General features: G+C 53.1%; 1 protein-coding gene across 2 annotated transcripts; it reads right to left on the bottom strand.

Moving 5' to 3' along the window:
• Positions 1-8,658: 8,658 nt before the first annotated feature.
• On the bottom strand, positions 8,659-18,700 carry UNC93B1 (unc-93 homolog B1, TLR signaling regulator). 2 transcript variants are annotated; one of them, XM_041723480.1, is made up of 11 exons: positions 18,509-18,700; positions 18,163-18,304; positions 17,485-17,638; positions 14,723-14,884; positions 14,378-14,510; positions 13,982-14,075; positions 13,266-13,390; positions 12,650-12,832; positions 11,868-12,141; positions 9,872-9,990; positions 8,659-9,343 (listed from the first exon to the last, which is right to left on the bottom strand). In XM_041723480.1, the coding sequence occupies exons 1-11, from the start codon at positions 18,602-18,604 to the stop codon at positions 9,014-9,016; spliced, it is 1,812 nt and encodes a 603-aa protein (XP_041579414.1). In that variant the 5' UTR covers positions 18,605-18,700; the 3' UTR covers positions 8,659-9,013. The 2 variants fall into 2 exon arrangements, with proteins under 2 accessions (XP_041579414.1, XP_041579415.1); XM_041723481.1 differs by having other exon boundaries at positions 18,578-18,689.
• Positions 18,701-19,031: the final 331 nt, after the last annotated feature.

Below are 19,031 nucleotides of genomic sequence, written 5' to 3'. Positions count from 1 at the left end.
ACAGGCAGAGGGAGAAGCAGGCTCCATGCAGCCTGAAGGCAGGTGCCCAACCGCTGAGCCACCCAGGGACCCCCAATCTCCAGGTATTTATAATCCTTTCCCCTTGAGTATAGAATGGATCTATTAACTTGTTTCTAAAGAATACAATAGAGCAAAGGTAATGAGATGTCATTTTAAAGACTGGATTATAAAGGATTATGAGCCACAGAACACTGAAAGGATTGTGCACCATGACTTATAATAGGATTTATCCCAGGAAGGCAAGGGTGATTCAACATGAGGAACCAATCAATATAATATGTCACGTTAATAAAATAAAGGGGGAAAAGCTTGATCATATTCATAGACATTAAAAAATTGACAAATTCAACACATTTTCATAATCAAAACCACTTAGCAAACTAGGAATTGAAAGGAATCTTTTTTAAAGATTTTATTTATTCATTTGAGAGAGAGAATGTACACAAGCATGGGAGGACCAGAGGGAGAGAGGAAGAAACAGGCTCCCGTTGAGCAGGTTGCCCAATGTGGGACTCGATCCCAGGACCCCAGGATCATGACCTGAGCGGAAGTCAGACGCTTAACCAACTGAGCCACCCAGGTGCCCCTGAGAGGAACTTTCTTTTTTTTTAAAGATTTTTTATTTATTCATTTATGATAGATAGAGATAGAGAGAGGCAGAGACACAGGCAGAGGGAGAATCAGGCTCCATGCCGGGAGCCCGACGCATCGATCCCGGGACTCCAGGATCACACCCTGGGCCAAAGGCTGGCGCCAAACCACTGAGCCACCCAGGGATCCCCTGAGAGGAACTTTCTTAATGTGATAAGAAGCATTTATGAAAAACTCACACCTAACTTCATACTCTGTGGTGAAAGATTGAGAACTTTCCCCTTAAAATCAGGAACAAGACAAGGATGACTGCTTTCACCACTGCACTTCAATATTTTCCTGAAAGTCTATCTGGAGTATTTAGGCAAGAAAAAAAAATAAATAAAAGGCATTCAAATTAGAAAGGAAGAAGGAAGAAGTAGGGGTGCCTAGGTGACTGAGTCGGTATGGTGGCTGCCTTCTGCTCGGGTCATGATCTTGGTTGGGGTCCTGGGATCGAGCCCCAAGTCAGGCTCTCTGCTCAGCCAGGAGACTGCTTCTCCCTCTTCCTCTGTCCCTCCCCCTACTTATGCATGCACGCTCTCTCTCTCTCTCTCTCTCTAAAATAAATATTTTTTAAAAAGAAATTTCAAAGCAAATTTCAAATTCAAACCATGGAAACTCGAGCCTGCATATACTGGCATTCTCCCCCCACCCCGGGTGTACTCCGAAGTACAATGACAACCTGAAGTCATCTGCTCTTATTTTGCTTTAGATTCCAACCTGAGCCTTCTCCCTGGGGAATTTTGCTATTTATTATGTAATAAATACTATTTGATGTCTGTTGGTGCCTATGTGTCATTTATCCCAAGATCCCTAAGTCACTGGGCAGGGGGTGTCCAGCATGCAGCAGGGGGTGCCCGGCACCCAACTGAAACACTTGTTGCTGTGAACAGGGGGGCTGGACGATGGCCATGGGTGATGGATCTTCTCTCCACTTACTGACTGGGTTAGCTGACAGGAGGTGGGCTTGGGCAGGCTCAGTAGACTGCTGGCATGTTTGCGCTCCATTCTGTACCATTTCTGTTAGTTCCACTGGATTTTACCAAGCTCTGCCCTACGTCTAGCTGGCTGAAGCCAGACATAATGATGGAGGAAAGGGTTCAAGAGCAGACCCTGGACAGGGTTGAGCAATCATGAAAAGAAACACAGGCTGAGGACCCTGACCCCGGACTGGACACTAGCAGTACCAGACTATTCTGAGAGAAGGACGCAAATGGTCTCATGTCTCAGCCAGGCACTGACCCCCACCTTTCCCAAGAGTTCCCTGGAAAGGGTGGTTGATTCTCGGGGGGTGTTACAGTATGTGAGCACGATGTGGCAGTGTTTGGGGCCTTGTGTTTCTGCGGCAGGTGGCCTACCAGCACCCACAAGGTCAGAGTGCTTCTTTTGTTAGCTTTTCTCACTTTGCAGCTATATTCGGACCCATTTAGGAATTTCCTGCAGAAAAAAAAATCTAAACAGAATGTCCCCTAAAACATCCTGAATTATAAACTGTTAAGATAAGATTACTACATATAAAGAAAAAATAATAGTCTGAGGCCTTCTGACTGCCCTGGTCAGGAGAGAGTTGCAGGATGTCAGAGCACTCAGCTGTGAATAGGCTCCTTAGCTGCCAGGTATCTCATGACTCATCAGTAGTGCTCTCGTCCCTTTGGTTTCAAGGCCATCCTTTCTGGTGTGTAGGACAAGGTCCTCAGGGAGCTGGCACCTTTGGCTTATTCCCTTTCTACTGTCTATGTAACTAATAAACCTTAAATCTAAAAGCAGCTCAGCATGGGGTGCCTGGGAGGTCCATTCCGTGAAGCATCTGACTCTTGATTTCAGCTTAGATCATGATCTCAGGGTCATGAGATCAAGCCCCATGTCAGGCTCTGCTGGGCATGGACCTGCTTAGGATTTTCTCTCCTCCTCTCCCTTTGCCCCTCCCCATCCTACTTGTGAGTGCGCTCTCTCTTTCTCAAAAAAAAAAAAAAAAAAAAGAAAAAAAAAAAGAAAAGCAGCTCATTGTGTCATTACCAGCCAAATTAGTGCAAACTTGACTTTGGCCTGGTGCTGTCTTGTGTGTCAATTTGACCTGCTGCACCACTAACTATACCACCAGCACTTCCTTGATGCCCCCAGGTAACTCCTTTCTGGACAAGACCTTGCTCAGGCCTCTGATAGCCTCTGAGCCATGAAGGATGGCTGCCCACCGGTTTCTCATGTGAAAAACTGCCTGCTTCAGCTCCCCACCCCACCCTCACTCTCCATCAGAACAACTGCTGGCTGCGTGTTGGGCCCTATTGGAGATGAGCCCCCTGGTTCCAACCCTATTACCCTTCAGACAGATGTCCATTATGTCTGGGTCATGGAAGCAGCACCCCGCGGACTCAACTTACCCACAAGTCTCCTCACTACAGTAGAGATGACATCTTCAGGGTAAAGCTTTACCTGGGCCTTCTAGTGTGTTCACTGTGCCATCCTAGGTCCCTTGCCCAAGACCGATGCAGAGGGAGGCTACTCCTCTCCCAGTCGTTAAGCCAGCAAACAGAAAACAAAACTACATGCATTGCCTCAGAGCATCCAATATACAATACAAAATGATTCAACCTGTCCCACTGTTTCCAACCTCAACAAAGTATCATAAGATCTTATTTTCTTACAAAATACAAAAGGTTTCTCTCTCTCTCTCACCCTATAAGGGATGGAGATCAGATGGCGGCCCAAGGGGAATCCATTGAACATGACCCTCTAGTGATAAATCCCAAGAGGGCTTAATATTTACCTTTGGTATCCTGTTTGTGTAGACCTACCTAACCTACACAACATGTTTGTGTAGACCTACCTAACCTGCAAGACTCACCAAAAAATATAAAATGCACAAATACAATCCTAATGAAAGTCTCTTACAGGAGAGTTAAGAGTTAAAATTGGCATATCATGAAGCACGTTTCAGTAGGAGGTGTCCCCAAGCCCTCCTGAGCATGCAAATATTAAATAATCCCCCCCAAACAGTGCTTATTCCAAGTCAGGCCTTCCGGGACCTCAGGCCATTGCATAAAAATGCAGCTGCTCAGCTTTCTGGCTGTTATTTGACCTAGGCTTGGGTCAAGGACACTGCCATCCTTTTGGGGGTCCTATTCAGATCTGAGATACTCATGGGTCATCTTTTGGCCCCATTACCATCCAGTATCATTTGACTTCTTCAATATTTTTGTAGGGGCCACAGCCTCCTATGATCTAAGATAAAGTCCATTCCAACAATATATAAACTTGAAATTCTTCAACTGACCATCTTTTAAAATTAAAAGGGAGTCACACTTATTAGCAAAAGGCCTCCAAAATGACAGATTGTACCTACAGAAGGCCTCTGATCTTCATGCCTCTCTATGATCATTGTTATTAGCAAATGGAATTGTTCTAAAGTACTGGCATCAAAACTAAACATGGGCACTCTTGGCCTCCTTACACCCACAGTGTGGATATACCTGCTGCAGGTAGGGTGATTGACACATTATCCTATGACATTTGTCCAGCTTTGTACCTCCCTGACCAATACAACTCTATGCCTAACAGTAGTCAGTTTGGCTCAAAATGACTATATTCCAAATTACAACAAAATCACTCTTGCATCCTGATGACCTCTGCCTCAATGGTAACAGCCCTCTGACCGCCAGGTCCCTGCGAATGGATGGACTTAATTCCAGAGCTAAATCCTGTGTCACCTTCCCCGTCCACGCTCTTTCCTCCCCCTTACAACCTTCTAGAAAAATCATACCACTTCTCAAATCTCTCCAAAAACGGACCTTGAGCCCCAACCTCTTGAACTCAGAATCCCTCCAAATAATATTACAGTTGACCCTTGAACAACATGAGGGCTTGGTGTTTACCTTTGGGGCACTGACCCCCTGTGCAGTTGAAAATTTGAGTATGGCTTTTGAGCCACCCAAAACTTAGCTACTAATAGCCTACTGCTGGCAGGAAGCCTCATGGATAATGCAAACAGTCAATTAACACATATTTTGTATGTTGTATGTATTGGGTATTGTGTTCTTACAATAAAGTAAGCTAGTGAAAAGAAAATGTTAACAAAATCATAAGGAGGAGAAAATATATTTATAGCCCCATAAAAAATCCAAGTATAAGTGGACCCATGCAGTTCAAACTCATGTGGTTCAAGGGTCAACTGTCTTTTTTAGTTTACTTTTTTTTAGTAATCTGTACACCCAACATGGGGCTCGAACCCTGAGATCAAGAGTCACATGCTCTTTTGACTGAAAGCAGCCAGGTACCACTGTATATCCCTAACTAAAATTACAGCCCACAGCCTTAATCAGTGTTGGGCTTACCACGCACCAAATAGGCTCTGCCTTCTGTAATTCATGCCTACTCTGCTAACCTTCTAGAAACTTTAATTGACGATATCTTCCCTTACTCTGCAGACTTACAATCATCCTGAAATTTTCAATCATTATTAAATTGGATGCCAGATTCCTTTCCTTTCAACACCAGCTTTACTAAAATATAATTCATATACCCTAAAATTCATCCTTGTAATGGACAATCCTTGTCTATATAATCCGGTGGCTTTCAGTATATTCATAGAGTTGTGTCACCATCACCATCATCTACTTTTAGAACATTTCCAACACTCCAGAGAGTAACTCCAGACCCATCAGCAGTCACGCATTCACTCCACCCTCCCAGGCCCTTGCCACCCATAAATCTGTTTTGTCTTCAAGGACTTGCCTCTTCTGGACCTTTCACATTGATGGGATCCTGTACTGTGTGGCCTTTGTGTCCAGCTTCTTTCACTGAGCAGGTGCTTTCCAGCTTCATTCACGCCATAGCTCTGCAGGTCCCTTTCACATCACCAAAGCTCTAGCCTGTCAGCACAGGACCCCCACACTCAGGTATCCCCTCAACCACAGCAAAGATCCAAAGCCACCCTTCCTGCTCATTCTTGTTTCATTCTAGACCCACAGAGTCTTCTCTCTGGGAAATCCTTTTACTGTTTACTATGTGATGAATACATTTTATGCCGTGTCCACAGGTGCTAAGTGTGCACGCAAGTAGGGAGAGGGGCAGAGAGAGAGAGAGAGAATATCAATCAGACACCTGGGGCACCTGGGTGGCTCAGTTAGTAAAGTTCCAGCTCTTGACTTCGGCTCAGGTCATGACCTCAGGGTCCTGGGATCGAGTCCCAAGATGGGGCTCTGCACTCAGTGGGGAGTGTTTGAGGATTCTCTTTCTCCCTCTCCCTCTGCCCCTTCTACTGCTCGTGGGCAGGAGCACACTCTCTAAAATAAATAAATAAAAATCTTCTTTAAAAATAAAAAAATAGGGGATCCCTGGGTGGCGCAGTGGTTTGGCGCCTGCCTTTGGCCCAGGGCGCGATCCTGGAGACCCGGGATCGAATCCCACATCGGGCTCCCGGTGCATGGAGCCTGCTTCTCCCTCTGCCTGTGTCTCTGCCTCTCTCTCTCTCTCTTTCTGTGACTATCATAAATGAATAAAAAAATTGAAAAAAAAAAAAATAAAAAATAAAAACCTTCTTGGTGCAGATTGACAAAATCACAGAACCACTTTTGAAGCAATGGTGGCGACCAGAGTCAGAGGAGTGATGGCCCTGACACAGTCTGATCTTCTTTCCACTCAGGGGTCCAGAAACTGCACCCCACCACTTTATCCAGAGCTGATAGAGACAAGGGGACATGACATCAATGTCAATGTCATAGCTTACAATCGGACCTGGAGCTCCCGAGGGGTGGAGCATGTCATGGCTCAATTAGCCCTGCCTCCAAAGGGCCAGCCTGCTGGGATTTGTGGCCATGAGCAGTTACACTGCCTGTCCTGGGTGCACTGTGTGTCGTTTGTCATGGGTGTGGCCTGTTATGTGTGTGAGCACATATGTAGTACCTGTAATGTGTATCTGCCTGTTGCCTTCATGTGTTGCCTGACACATTTGGGTGTGTGTTGACTGTCATATGACAGCGTATGGGTCTCATCCATGCTCCTGGAGCAGTAAGGGGGTGTGTGAAGTCTACTAATGGGGAACTCACCTGCCACCAGGAGCGTGATCAGAGACCATGCTTCCATCTCGAGTGGCTGCTCCATGTTCCTGGGCCACCTTCCCATCTGTTCAACATCAGAGTCTTTACCTAGTATTCAAATGGGTGTTAGAAATGACTTTGGACTCTGACAAATTGTAGACCTGTTCCTGTCCCGTCTCCATGTTTGCCCAGCACATCCTGCGGCCCACACTCCCCTGAAGAGCACCCAGTCCTGCCCTCAGAGGCTTACTATCGAAATGTCTGATTGCCTAGCTCTGATTGGAGTTTAGCTGGAATCCTGCCAGAAGCATGTTGTGACACATGCTGCCAGAGAAATTTCCTTTCCACGCTGATAGGGAACTGATAGGGAACCAGAAAGGCAGTGCTGGCACTCACCCGGACTACAGGTCACATGATGTGACACTTTCTGGTCTGCTTGTCAGTGAAAGTCTGAGTGTAAGGGAGGAAGTTTTCCAATATTTAACTGCCTGAGCATCCAGACCACCTGCTAGGAGGGCTGGGTGAGGGGACTTGTGGCCCTGGCTAGAGCTGCCGTCTTCCCAGTCCTTCATGACTGCAGGACCCCAGAATCTGCCAAAGACAACCTGGTAACTGGCCTGGGGAGGGGGGGCTCCCTTCTCAGGAGTCACAAAACATAGATTTCACCTTCCCTAGTACTGGGCTCAGAAAGAATGCAGCTGGTCCTTTGGGCAAGGGGTGCCCCAAAGTCCAGTGAGGGACTTGCGACAGATACACAATAGCTGATATCCATTGAGGGCTTTCTCTGTGCCAGCCCTGTGCTAACCCAAGGGGTGCCCAACATTCTCAGGTCCTGACATGCCCTGAATTGCTGATGCCTCAGCAATTTTCCACAGCGCTTCTTGGCCAAAAGAAATATCTAATAGTTCTGTTAACCAATTACCTTAGGTCCAAATAATATGTTCTAACAACCTAGTGGTCATTTAGGAAATAAAATGCACATAAGTAGGGAAAAAACTCAGTACTTTTATTTCATTCTTTAAAACTACCACTTACTAATCGGCTGTGTGGTGGCAAGCTCCTGACACTTCAAAATCAGACTGGATTCCCCAGCTTCATTTCCTGGTCCATGGTGATTTTCATTTATCCCCCAAACCACAGGAAACCTAGCTTCTCAGAGCTATAACATGACGGGAATGCAGTGTGATCTAATGTTGAACCTGTGAGCCACCTAGACCTAGCAGTTTGCTTGGGGTGGACAGATATATGGTATGCTATTTGCCTCCAAACTTTAGAAAATTTAAGGTCCTCTGCACTCCTGTGAGTTACCTACAGGGCTTGGATACCTTGGAGCTATGGCACTCAGCAATTTCAAACACTCCTGATTTACAGAGACAGACTTTACCAAGAAGGCACCTGCGGCTCTGATGTGCCAGGCCCTTGCCTGAGGTCACAGAGCCTGGTTCTAGGGCCCCCTAGGAGTTCCTAGATGGAAACTCAAGTGAGGTCCATGAAGGGCAAAGGAGGAAGGAGAGCCACCGTCTATGAGTGGTGGAATCTGAGAGACCTAATGCTGAAGTGGGTGTGGACCCGACCTGGTCTTCAGGAATCGAGGGGGTGTGGGGAGTGAGGAATGGTGTGGCCCCAGGAGAGGATCTGTTGGGGCACAGTCACGGACTCCATGACCCTCCTGTGGCCCTCTTACCTGTCCTTACCCAGGCATTCAAACCCTGTCCAGTGTGGTCTCAGTCCCTCCCTTGGGGTTATGGAGAAAGGGGCACCCTCAGGCTGTAGGGGGTTTGTGTCTCTCATGAGCACAGCTGCTGAAGCCATAGCTGGGAGAGGACAGTGGCCAAGTACACCTGGGCTCAGACAATCATCCCCTCTGCCCCTACTGACGGGAGTCCAGGGGTCCGAAATCAGTGGCCCAGCAGGCTCCACAGGCACACATTGGGGCGCTCCCCTTACCCCCAGTCATTTCCCAGTCAGGACAATCAATACAAAACCTCTTTATTTCTCATTTTCTATAAAAAGTCATGCCCCTAGACGGGCCGCGGGGATAGGATGTGCAAAGGTGGTGCATCTGCAGAGCGGGCAGGAGGGCAGCGCTGGGGCGGGGCTGGGGGGTGGCTCTGCAGAGGACCCCGACACTTCTCGGGCCTGGGTGTGGTTGTGGGGAGTGGACCCTGGAGGAGGGGGGTCGGCTGTGCTGTCTCTTAGCCCCAGGCCTAGGCTTGGTTCCTGAACGTGCGCCCCGGGGAGAAGGTCCTTCCTGAGGATGGTGCACTCGCAGGGGCCCCCCCGACCTGAGACGCGGTAAACCGAGGCCGGGGAGCCGGCTGGGCCCCTCACTGCTCCTCGGGCCCGTCGCCCCCCAGGGCCTGTTCGTAGGGGCAGGGTCGGCGGCCGAGGCCGCCTGGCTCGGGGCAGGGCCTGGGCCCCGAGGGCGCCACCTCCTCCTCCACGCCGTCCCCCGGGCCGCCGCCACCACCGTGCTCGCCCTCCGCGTCGCTCTCGTCGGAGTTGTCCTCCTCCAGGTAGCGGTAGCCGCGCACCTTGTGCTGCGGCCGCGGGATGCGGGGCTGGCGCGGGACCAGGCCCCGCTGCAGCTTGTGCTCCATCCACAGGTACGAGGCCGCCGCCGCCAGCAGCGTCAGCAGCAGCACCGCCAGCTTGGCCTGAGGGCACAGACAGGGATGCAGGGGACCCGCGGGCCAGCCCCTCTATTCTATTTCATCTTCCAATGAAGATTCTATTTCTTTCATCCTATGTTGGTGGGACCTGCTAAACCCACCCACCAGTAGGTGGGAGGGAGCGGAGGACAAGAGGAAGCCAGCCTGCCCCCCCCTGCAGGCCAGGAAGGGAGAAAGCCTCTCCCACACTCAGCTCAGAGTTGACCCCTGGTGAACAGGTCATCAAACTACCCACAAGGTGGCTGCGGGGGCGGGGCGGGAGCACCCACAAGGAAAGAAAAACTTGAACCTCTTCAGAGATGGGTAAACTGTAAGGGCTGTGGCAAGTGAGGCAGTAAGAAGGTTCTGGGTTAGGAGCCACTCAGTGGGCTTGACATAGGACCAGACCTTGGAGACTGGAGCCCTTTGGGGACTGTGAGGCTACAGTGGGCACTCAGAAAGTATCTGTGGCCTGGGGGTTGCCACGTGGGTTGCTAACGCCCCAGAGGCCCTCCTCCCAACACTAAGGCTCACCTTCATGGGCAGGCTTGAGCCCAGGTACACGGTGAAGATGGCCACTGCCTGCCACCAGTGGTAGATAGTGAAGATGAAGTCTTGTCTTTCTTTGTCCTCATAGAGGATTCCCAAGAGTGCTGCAGGTGACCAGGACAGTACAGGAAGGGGAGAGGTGTCATCTGGAGCCCAGAGTGGCTGGTCTCCCACCTGCGACCCACCTTAAGCCCAGCACTGGGCTGATCTCAGCCCTTGGCCTTGGAGCTCCCAGAAAGCCTTTGTGAACAGGTCCTGGCCTGCCCCCTCATGGAAGCCCTGGTTTGTTATGGTGCCTGGGATGCTGAGTGGAGGCACGAACAGGAACCTTGCTGGGAGGTAGAGTTGGGCCTCACTCTGGGGCACATGTGTGGCCTCAAAAGTGGCAAGCTCAATGTGCAATCATATCCTGGCCTCTCTTGGAGCACAGATGCATAATGCCAGGCCTTCGAGGGCTGTTACTCCTCACTCAGGGCTCAGGGGGGGCAAACTGCTTACAGCAACAAGCTTTCTGTGAATCAAACCTGAAGTTGGGAGGTTTGAACTATTTCTCAAGGAATCCTCCCTGCGGTAGAAAGAAGGAGCACTGGATAGGAAGTCAGGAGACACAGATTTTACTCCCAAGACTATAAAGTGCAGAGAATTCCTACAGAGATGAAGTTTCAAATGTTGGCTCTATGGATGACTCAGGGCAAGTTAAGTCCCCATGGCCAGTTTTCCTATCTGTAAAATGAGATGACACATATTATGTTGTGTTCTGTGATTTTAATGTGAGAAAGCCCATATAGCATCTGGCAAATTGTACCCTCACCTGCCACTCAGGACATTAACATGCCTACCCTAAGGCCTTGCAGTGTGACTCTACCCCTCGGGCCTGCTGTGAAGGGACATGGAGCCTCCACGGTTCAGAAGAAAGAGACAGGAAGCAGAGCTGGGCAGGCAGAAGGGGATGCCAGGTCAAGACCCAATTCCAGACTTACTGTGGGCCCAAGCTACCCAGGCTGGATGCTGCCCAGAGCTGGCTGCCTCTGAGCAACAGCCAAGAGAGTACAGCCCAGGGTTGGGGCTCCTTGCCCTATGACAAGTACAGATGCCTGACTCTCTGATGGTGGGTGCACCTGAGTCAGCCCCTGCCCTGCCCACAGCGGGCATGCCCTACCACACCACACCTCCGGGGTGATGTTCAAAACTGTTAATAGCACTGGCCTATCAGAATAGATGCTGGTGTGGAAGACCTGAAGAGCAATACCTGCATGTCCCAGCTATGTGTCACTGGCATATGCCTACCTGTGGGCAGAGAGGATCACACAGCTGAACTCTGACCCTCCCCTCTTTCTGCAAACAGAGCTCTACTGGCCAATGCTCTCACCCCATCAACCCAGACTCAGGGCCTGGACTCTGCCACTTGGCAGACTGGTGTTGGGACTCCATGTCTGCTCCCAGCTCTTCTCCAGAAAAGGGCCCTGTCTGCAACTGCACCCTGGAGTGTGGACAGGCTCACCCACTGCTGCCCATGCTCCCTAGAGCACGGAGCAGCAATCTGCTCCCAGTGCCATGAAAACTATGCCAAGGTGGGCATAGGTATGAAAGCAAAGTATTCCCCATGTGTTTTTTCAGAGCTGACCCCTTTTCACCCTCGGGGTGCCCACAGAGCGCCATACCTATTCCTTGTAGCCATAAGACCTCACACTAACCCTGCAGTGTCCATGAGGCCCCAAGCCCACCCTGGGGTGTCCACAGGATGTCCATGGCATGCAACTCCCCTGTGTGTCCACAGCCCTCCCCATCTGTCCCTGTAGTCCATGGAACTTCCTTCCACTCCTGGAGTGTCTACAGGGATCCCCACCTACCTCCACCGTAACAGATCCCCAGTATACCCATGGTGTCCTACGTCTGTCCCTGGAAGTTCTGTGCTCCTCCCCAACCACCCTGAGGTAACCACAGGGTCCCCCGCCATCCCAGTGCCCATGGGTGTACTCACTGCTGAGCCCAGTCTTATTGAGGGCACTGCCTACACCCCAGAGGACAGCTGCTACGTAGAGGATCCAAATGTGTTGCAGGACCCGAGGTGCAGGGGCCCAGAAAAAGAGGCCAAGTGTGAGGAGCAGGTGCAGGCCAGCCCCAGCCACCAGAGGCACCGGGCGTGGCAGCCACAGCCCCAGCAGGCCTAGGATTGAGGAGGCTGACGCGCCCAGGCTGTAAGCCACAAGGAGGTAGGCCAGGCGTTCCAGTCCCACTGAGCACACACCATAGCCCTGGGGGGGTGGGGTGGGGATGGACGAGGGTGAGTATTAGGGGTCAGCTGGCCCAGGCTCTAGCCCTCCCCACCTGAAGTCTCTGGGTCATACCCTGTCCTCCCTGGGCCCCCTCATGAACTCCCTCCAAGGTGCATGAGAAGGTTCTGAAGGTACAGACTAGAGAAAAGGCTTTGACAGTGTCCAGATACCAAGGTTGTGCCTGGCATGGAATCACACGCTTATGGGCCTCATTCCGTCCCAACTGTATAGCACCTCTGGGAATAAGCATCTTTACTGGAATCACTTCACAGATAAGGAAACCGAGGCCCAGAGAGCTTAAAATAATTTGCCTAAGGCGAGGGCTGGGGGGAAGCCAGGGAAGAGAAGAAAGAGGGAGGAGAATATCTGGGACGCCCTTGTACATACTTAAGACATGTATTCAAAACCTATTCATCTTTCATCTGAAATATGAATTCAGCTGGAAGCCCTGTGTTTTATCTGGCGACACCATGCAGGCGGTACTCACCAGGGCGAGCCCAGTGCAGGCAAAGAGCACCTCGAAGCCGCTGTAGATAAAGAAGGGCACGAGGTGCCGCAGGCGGAAGTCGCGCACGTGCTTGAAGGGCAGCTGGAAGATGTTGCCCCAGCCCACGCTGCGCAGGTCGATCTCCTCAGTGGGCCGGTAGGCGGCGCCGCACAGCCCCAGCACCTGCGGACCCGCGAGCTGAGCCCGGGCCCACCCGCCGAGCACAGGCCCCGCCCCGGGCACACCCACAGGCCTCGACCTTACCCCCAGCTCCGCCTCCAGGAGGTGGCCACGCCCCCACCCTCATTCGGCCTCTCAGGTTCCGCCCACAGCCCAGTCTCTCGGACCCCGTCTCCAGCTCCACCCTCGACAGGGCTTGGTTCTCTAACCCTTCTTGGCCTCTGGGATTCCAAATCCAGGCTTAGTCCCAAGCCTCTGGCCTGGGTCCTAGGTTCAGACCCTCTTCCCCATGGCTCAGGCCTGGCTCCCAGCTCAGACCAGGACTCCAAGCCATAACCTTGCCCAGGCTGCCAGCAACGTACCCAGATCGCACCCCTTTCTCCCTGCCTCGGTCCCCAGACTTCGTTGACTTCGCCCCACCCCATCCCGGGCGCACCAGCAGCATGGCCAGGAAAGCCACCGCCATGAGCACACTCTCCACCACAATGAGGTTCCCGCTCCGTGGTAACGTCCGCAGAACAGTCTTGTTGAAGCCACTGAGGATGCCCTGGCTGTTAGTACCTAGAGGCGGGTGGGGACGGGGAATCAAGCACACTGTCAACTCAACCACAAAGAAATGGAGCAAGGAGGGCAGGTGGAGGGGAGAGTTGGAGGTGCTGGGCGAGGACAGTGCTTGCAAAGGAAGGGTTCACTTGGGGAGCAGTGTGGAGGTGAGGGCCGCTGGGGCTAGACCAGCGGCAAGGAGAGGAGCACCTTCCCCCCTTTCATGCTCTAGTGCCTGGAGGCTGGAGGGGGGCCGCCAGTCCCCCCACCACCCCATACAACCCCATACATTCACCCTGCTGTGGTTGAGCTCTGAGGGTATGCATGGCACTGAGAGAGAATCCCCAGAAGCCTCAGCCCAGATGGCATCTCTTCCAGGCAGCCTTCCCTGATGCACTCTGTCCCCACCAGACTACGTCTAATGTCCTAACTGCATACTCCTATAGGGCCCTATGCTGTGCCCATGAGAGCTGTGGGCCACCAGGCTCTCAGCCCTGAACCTGCGGGCAAGGGCATCCTCTCTGGGTGCTCTTAAGAGCCTAGTGTCTGCTGGATGACTCAATGGCAGGGGCAAGCAAACCTTGGGGACCCCACCCCATGAGGACTAACCGCAGCTCTGCACGTTGTAGAGTGTGTGGTTCAGGTCATACAGGTAGTGGTTCAGGAAGTAGATCATGGGCAGCTGGGCACAGGCGAAGCTCAGCTGTGGGCAGGAGAGCAGCTTGGCATGGGCTCAGAACCAGGTAGGGGCACAGAACCTGGAAGGGGTCTGGGTGCAGCCTTGGCAGAACAGGAGCCCTCCCACTTCCCAGGGCAGCCTGGTGGCAGGAGGGAGTACCCAATGCAGGAGGACTTTCTTCTGCACAGGGAGGGGATGAGATCTCAGTCACTAAAGGTAAATAACCAGATGTGGGCTCAAGAAAGGGCAGTGGGACTAGAGGGATGAAAAAACTAGAATGTGGTCCTGGAATACCCTCCCTCAGTGGCCCCATAGGTGGTACTCACATGGAAGAAGCTATAGAAGATCGCTTGGAAGACCAGGAGGTATGGTGCATGGGAGCCCCGAGGCGGGCGCTGCTGGGGGCCCTGCTCATCCCGCTCCTTATAGTGGGAGTACTCGTAATACTTCTGAGCCATCCTGAACCACAGAGGAGAGAAAGCTTCCCCCAGTCCATTCTCTAAACAGGTCTCTGCTTCCTGCACCCAGGGCTAAGGGCTATGTCTCATAGATGGGGAAACTGAGACCCAAAAGGCAGGAAGTGCTGCCCAAGTTCCCCCAGATAAGGTTGGCAATGCAGCAGAGACTCAGCCAGGTCTCCAGCCTCCCACCTTGTTGCCCACCAGACTCACCTGGTGATGTAGTTGCCCATGGAGGCCCAAAGTGGCACGATGGCCATGCCCAGGGCCACAGCTGAGGGCACAAGGGTGTAGTAACGCTCCCAGTAGTTGGTGGAGACAAAGAGGGCATAGATGCCCACAGCCAGAAACATCATCCACTTGGTGCCAAAAAACCTGTGGGCAGTGGGAAGGATGCTGGGACCATGAGCCTACCGAGACTACTGTGGCCTGAAACCAGAGTAGCCACAGCTCATGAGGTGGTGTGAGGTAGGGAGCAATCCCAGGCCTTGGAGCCAGGGGCCCTAAGATGAAATAGCAGAGATGTGGACTTGCTGATGGTCTCAGGAAAGCCCTGTATCCACACACTCAGGTTTTCACCGCTTAATATGGGCACAGAACCCAAACCACAAGCCTCTCATGGCCACTGCAAGGGAAGGAGATAAGAGGGGAGCGGTCACAAGTCAGTGGTCTGTGGGCACACCCGGCCGTCATCTGTGATCTGGGCTGGCTGGCCAGTCCCCTGGTCTCCATCCACTCTCATGTGCTGGGACGTCAGGGCACCCAGAACACAACCCAAACTGGGGCAAGGAAACTAGGACCTGAGAAGGGTCAGAGGCAGGCCCAGGACCTCCTCCCTGCCCATCGCTCTTGCAGTCTGCTGTAGTCATTTGGGAAGCTTCTGCCCCACTGGCTTCTAGGACTACAGCCTTGCTGACTCTGAGAAAATGTCACACGGTGTTTAAAGGTGGTGACAAGATGAGGGCCCATTCAGGGCATGGAGGCTCGTCAAGCTGAAAACCACTACCAGGAGCTTTGGGGTGTTTTGAGTATTTGTGCCCATTAGTTCCTTTCTTTGCCTTGGTTTCCAGGAAGTTCAAAGACAAACAACCCTAATTTTCTGATACAATTACTCTCTCTTCAGTTACAGGGCCCTAGTCCTTATCCATATTTTGCCATGGCATAAACAGACAGGCAGCCCACTCTGATCTATTTTGGGGAGGGTAAGTCACAAAAAATGTACTGTACATCTTGATGGAGTAAACGAGCAAAAAGTAAAAATACTAACCCTCACTGCTGTGAGGCTGTGCTTTTAAAAAATGATGCACACAACCTGTGGTCATGCAGATTGGCATGGCCCTTTAGAAAATCAGTCCAGAAAAGAAATAGAAAGAAAGAAAGAAGAAAAAAAAGAAAAGAAAAGAAAAGAAAAGAAAAGAAAAGAAAAGAAAAGAAAAAAGGAAAGAAAAAAAAAGAAAAGAAAAGAGAAGAAGTCCAGTAGCTTGGGCAAGGGGCAAGCTTGGGGTAAGGGATTCAAACTTTCAGACTGCCAGGTGCTGCCTGTGGGGCCTGGTGGGCAAGCTGTTGAATGTCTCAGTTTCTCTGTCTGCTAGAGCACCTACCTCGGATTATAGGGCATGAGGTAGCATTTACAAAGTGCCTAGCACATTGGAAACAAAATAAAAGCTAGCTGTTATTATCACGGTGATTCAAAAGCTGTAAAGCCTTTCATATACCTCTAATCTGCTAAGGCCACTGCTAGAAACTTATAGCAATTTTTTGTTTCTTAATTTTAAGAAGGAAGGAACTAGGGGTGCCTGGGTGGCTTGGTCGGTTAGGCCTCTGACTTCAGCCCAGGTCATGATCTCAGCATCCCTGGATGCACTCCCGGTATCCTACTGGGCACTCAGCAGGGAGTCTGCTTCTCCCTTTCCCCCTCCCTGCACCCCTCCCCCTGCTCCTGCTCTGTCTCAAACAAATAAAATCTTTTTTAAAAAATGGAGAAGAGCTACAAGCTCAAAGTGAATCTGCACAAAGGGGGGAAGGTGAATGTCCAACTCTGAGCTGCACTACCTGCACCCAGGTAGAAGATGCTACCCTCATAAGGTCCTCGGGGTGAAGACTGAGGAGCAGGCCAAGATGTGCACAGTGAAAAGAAAGAAAAGGAAAAGTGAACATTGCACATGCTCTGGTGATAAGGACATAAATGTTACCTATATGGGCTGGTGGGATGATGAACAGCTGATTTACTGGAGGGCTTGGGTAGGTTTTTGTTTCTTCTGATTTCAGTTATGATTCTAACACTGTTTGTACAATTATGTTAAAGGAGTTTGGGGTTTTCTGGGTTGGGAGGGGTTTTTTTGTTTGTTTCTTATTTGGTTGGTTTTGGGGGTTTGGTTTAAGATAGAGGAACTAAAACTCCTCTAATTTGTAGGCTAGTCTCTGGGTCTCATCTGAGCAGAGACCTACCTCCTGGTGGGGAGGGTACTTGTCGAGGGGAATTATGCACTGGCCAGGAGCCTGGAACAGATGCCTCCAAGGCTCAGGTCCAGGGTCAACCCTCTGGGGCACCTGCGGGGCCCTTCCTTTTCAGTGAGAAGTATCCCTCAACACTGACCACAGCTGATAAGGCTGGACTTGGAGCCTGGGTCTTGATGGCTGTCACATTCTCTCCAGAGAGTCCACAGCCTTGATCCCAAAAGTCACTCACTGTAGCTCCAGGCCATGGGGCGGGGGGGCAGGCATAAAGACAATGCCATGTGGGTCATGGGCAAGCTGAGGAAAGGAGCAGGAGTGAACTTCTGTTGTCGCATGCACATATGCCCTGAGGAGAAGTTTGTTTCCTTCCCCAAACGCAGGTTCTCCCCTTCTCTCTCACCCCACCAGGTAGACAAGGCTTCTCCCCAGCTTCCTGCCCTGGGAACACCACGGGCCAACAGCCCTTATGCCCCTTCAACATCTGAAGATCAGCCCTGTTGTGGACAGCAGCCTCGCACCTGATGAGCACAGGTGTGTAGAGCAGAGCCGCGATGGGGGTCACGTTGATGCCCATCAGCATCTTGTTGTCAATGTCCGGCAGGCCCATGTTGCCATACTTCACCTCGCGGTAGGTCTCATCATAGTGCAGGATCAGCTGCATCTGCAGGAGGCCTGGGGATAGGGAGCAGGCATGGAGGGGGCAGCCTGACTTGCTGGCACACGAGCTTGAAGGGACCTCCTGTCACCGAAGGAGTCCCAGATTCCAATGCCCCTGAGAACAGAGAGGGCTGCCCTGACGGGGCCAAGCAAGCATCCTGTCAGCGGCAGCGACAGCGACTTGAATCCAGACCCTCGCCTCACTTCACCCCTGACACCAGCACCCACCCCTCCGACACACACACGTGCAGCGCTCCAGACCTGGAAGGCAGCTTACCTGCCCAGGGCACCCAGTCCCCGCCCGCACGCTCACGAAGGCTCGTGCTGGGAATCAGGGACACTGCACAGGGACCCTGACTCGTGCTGGGGCCGCAGCAGCAGCTGCTAGGAGTCATTTGGGGAAGTGAAAGAGGAAGGGGGGAAGAGGCCCCTAAGGTTTCTCCTCCCCTGGCCGGGGCGGGAAGCCGTGGGTTCTAGCACGGGAGCCCGCGGGGCCGCCCCCCGCGCGGGGCCGGGCCGGGCCAGGGCGCGCCGCCTACCCAGGTAGACGCCGTAGGTGAGCATGCCGCCGGTGCTGGCCGCCAGCACGTTCTTGAGCACGCCGAGGCGCTTGCGGCGGTAGTAGCGGCGCTCTTCCTCCTCCTCGTTGTAGTTGGGGTACGCGCCCACCAGCTCGTCCAGCTGCGGGGCACGCACGGCGCTCGCACGCGGGCAAGGGCCCCAGGGCCGCACCGCACCCCGGCCGGGGAGGCTCCGGGTGCCCCCCTCCCCGCACCCGCGGCCCGGCCCCCCGCGCCCCGCAAGGCCCGCCTAGGGGGCTGTCTCTCACCCTCGCCGGGGAGGCCCCCGCGCTCTGCACCCCCTCATAGACCCGTCCCCGCTCACCGGAGCCCCGGACCCGTCTGGGACCCCGAGGCGGTCCTCATCGCCCTGCGCCCCCGCGGCCCCCGCCACCTGGTAGAGCGGCGGCTCCGCTTCCATGGCCCGAGACCCCGCCGGAGCACTGGCGGCGGCCCCTCTGCTTGCGAGCCGCGGGCAGGGCACTTCCTCCCGGCGGCCGGGACCTGCCCCCGCCCTGCGGGCCGCCTTCTCGAGAGGGGCGTGTCCAGGGCGCGCGGGGGCAGGAGGGGCGTGTCCGGGGCGCGCGGGGGCAGGAGGGGCGTGTCCGGGGCGCGCGGGGGCAGGAGGGGCGTGTCCGGGGCGCGCGGGGGCAGGAGGGGCGTGTCCGGGGCGCGCGGGGGCAGGAGGGGCGTGTCCGGGGTGCGCGGGGGCAGGAGGGGCGTGTCCAGGGCGCGCGGGGGCAGGAGGGGCGTGTCCGGGGCGCGCGGGGGCAGGAGGGGCGTGTCCGGGGCGCGCGGGGGCAGGAGGGGCGTGTCCGGGGCGCGCGGGGGCAGGAGGGGCGTGTCCA

Source organism: Vulpes lagopus, chromosome 11 (assembly GCF_018345385.1).
Source record: "Vulpes lagopus strain Blue_001 chromosome 11, ASM1834538v1, whole genome shotgun sequence".
Classification (NCBI taxonomy): Eukaryota; Metazoa; Chordata; class Mammalia; order Carnivora; family Canidae; genus Vulpes; species Vulpes lagopus.
This window is presented reverse-complemented; position numbering and strand designations above follow the sequence as displayed.

Excerpts from the sequence above, each read along its gene's own strand:
- UNC93B1 (XM_041723480.1), bottom strand. The coding sequence starts at position 18,604 with ATGGAAGCGGAGCCGCCGCTCTACCAGGTGGCGGGGGCCGCGGGGGCG. Across the intron at positions 14,885-17,484 it reads TACACACCTGTGCTCATCAG|GTTTTTTGGCACCAAGTGGA; the intron begins GTGCGAGGCTGC and ends CACTGCCCACAG. Across the intron at positions 9,344-9,871 it reads GCTCAAGCCTGCCCATGAAG|GCCAAGCTGGCGGTGCTGCT; the intron begins GTGAGCCTTAGT and ends CTGTGCCCTCAG.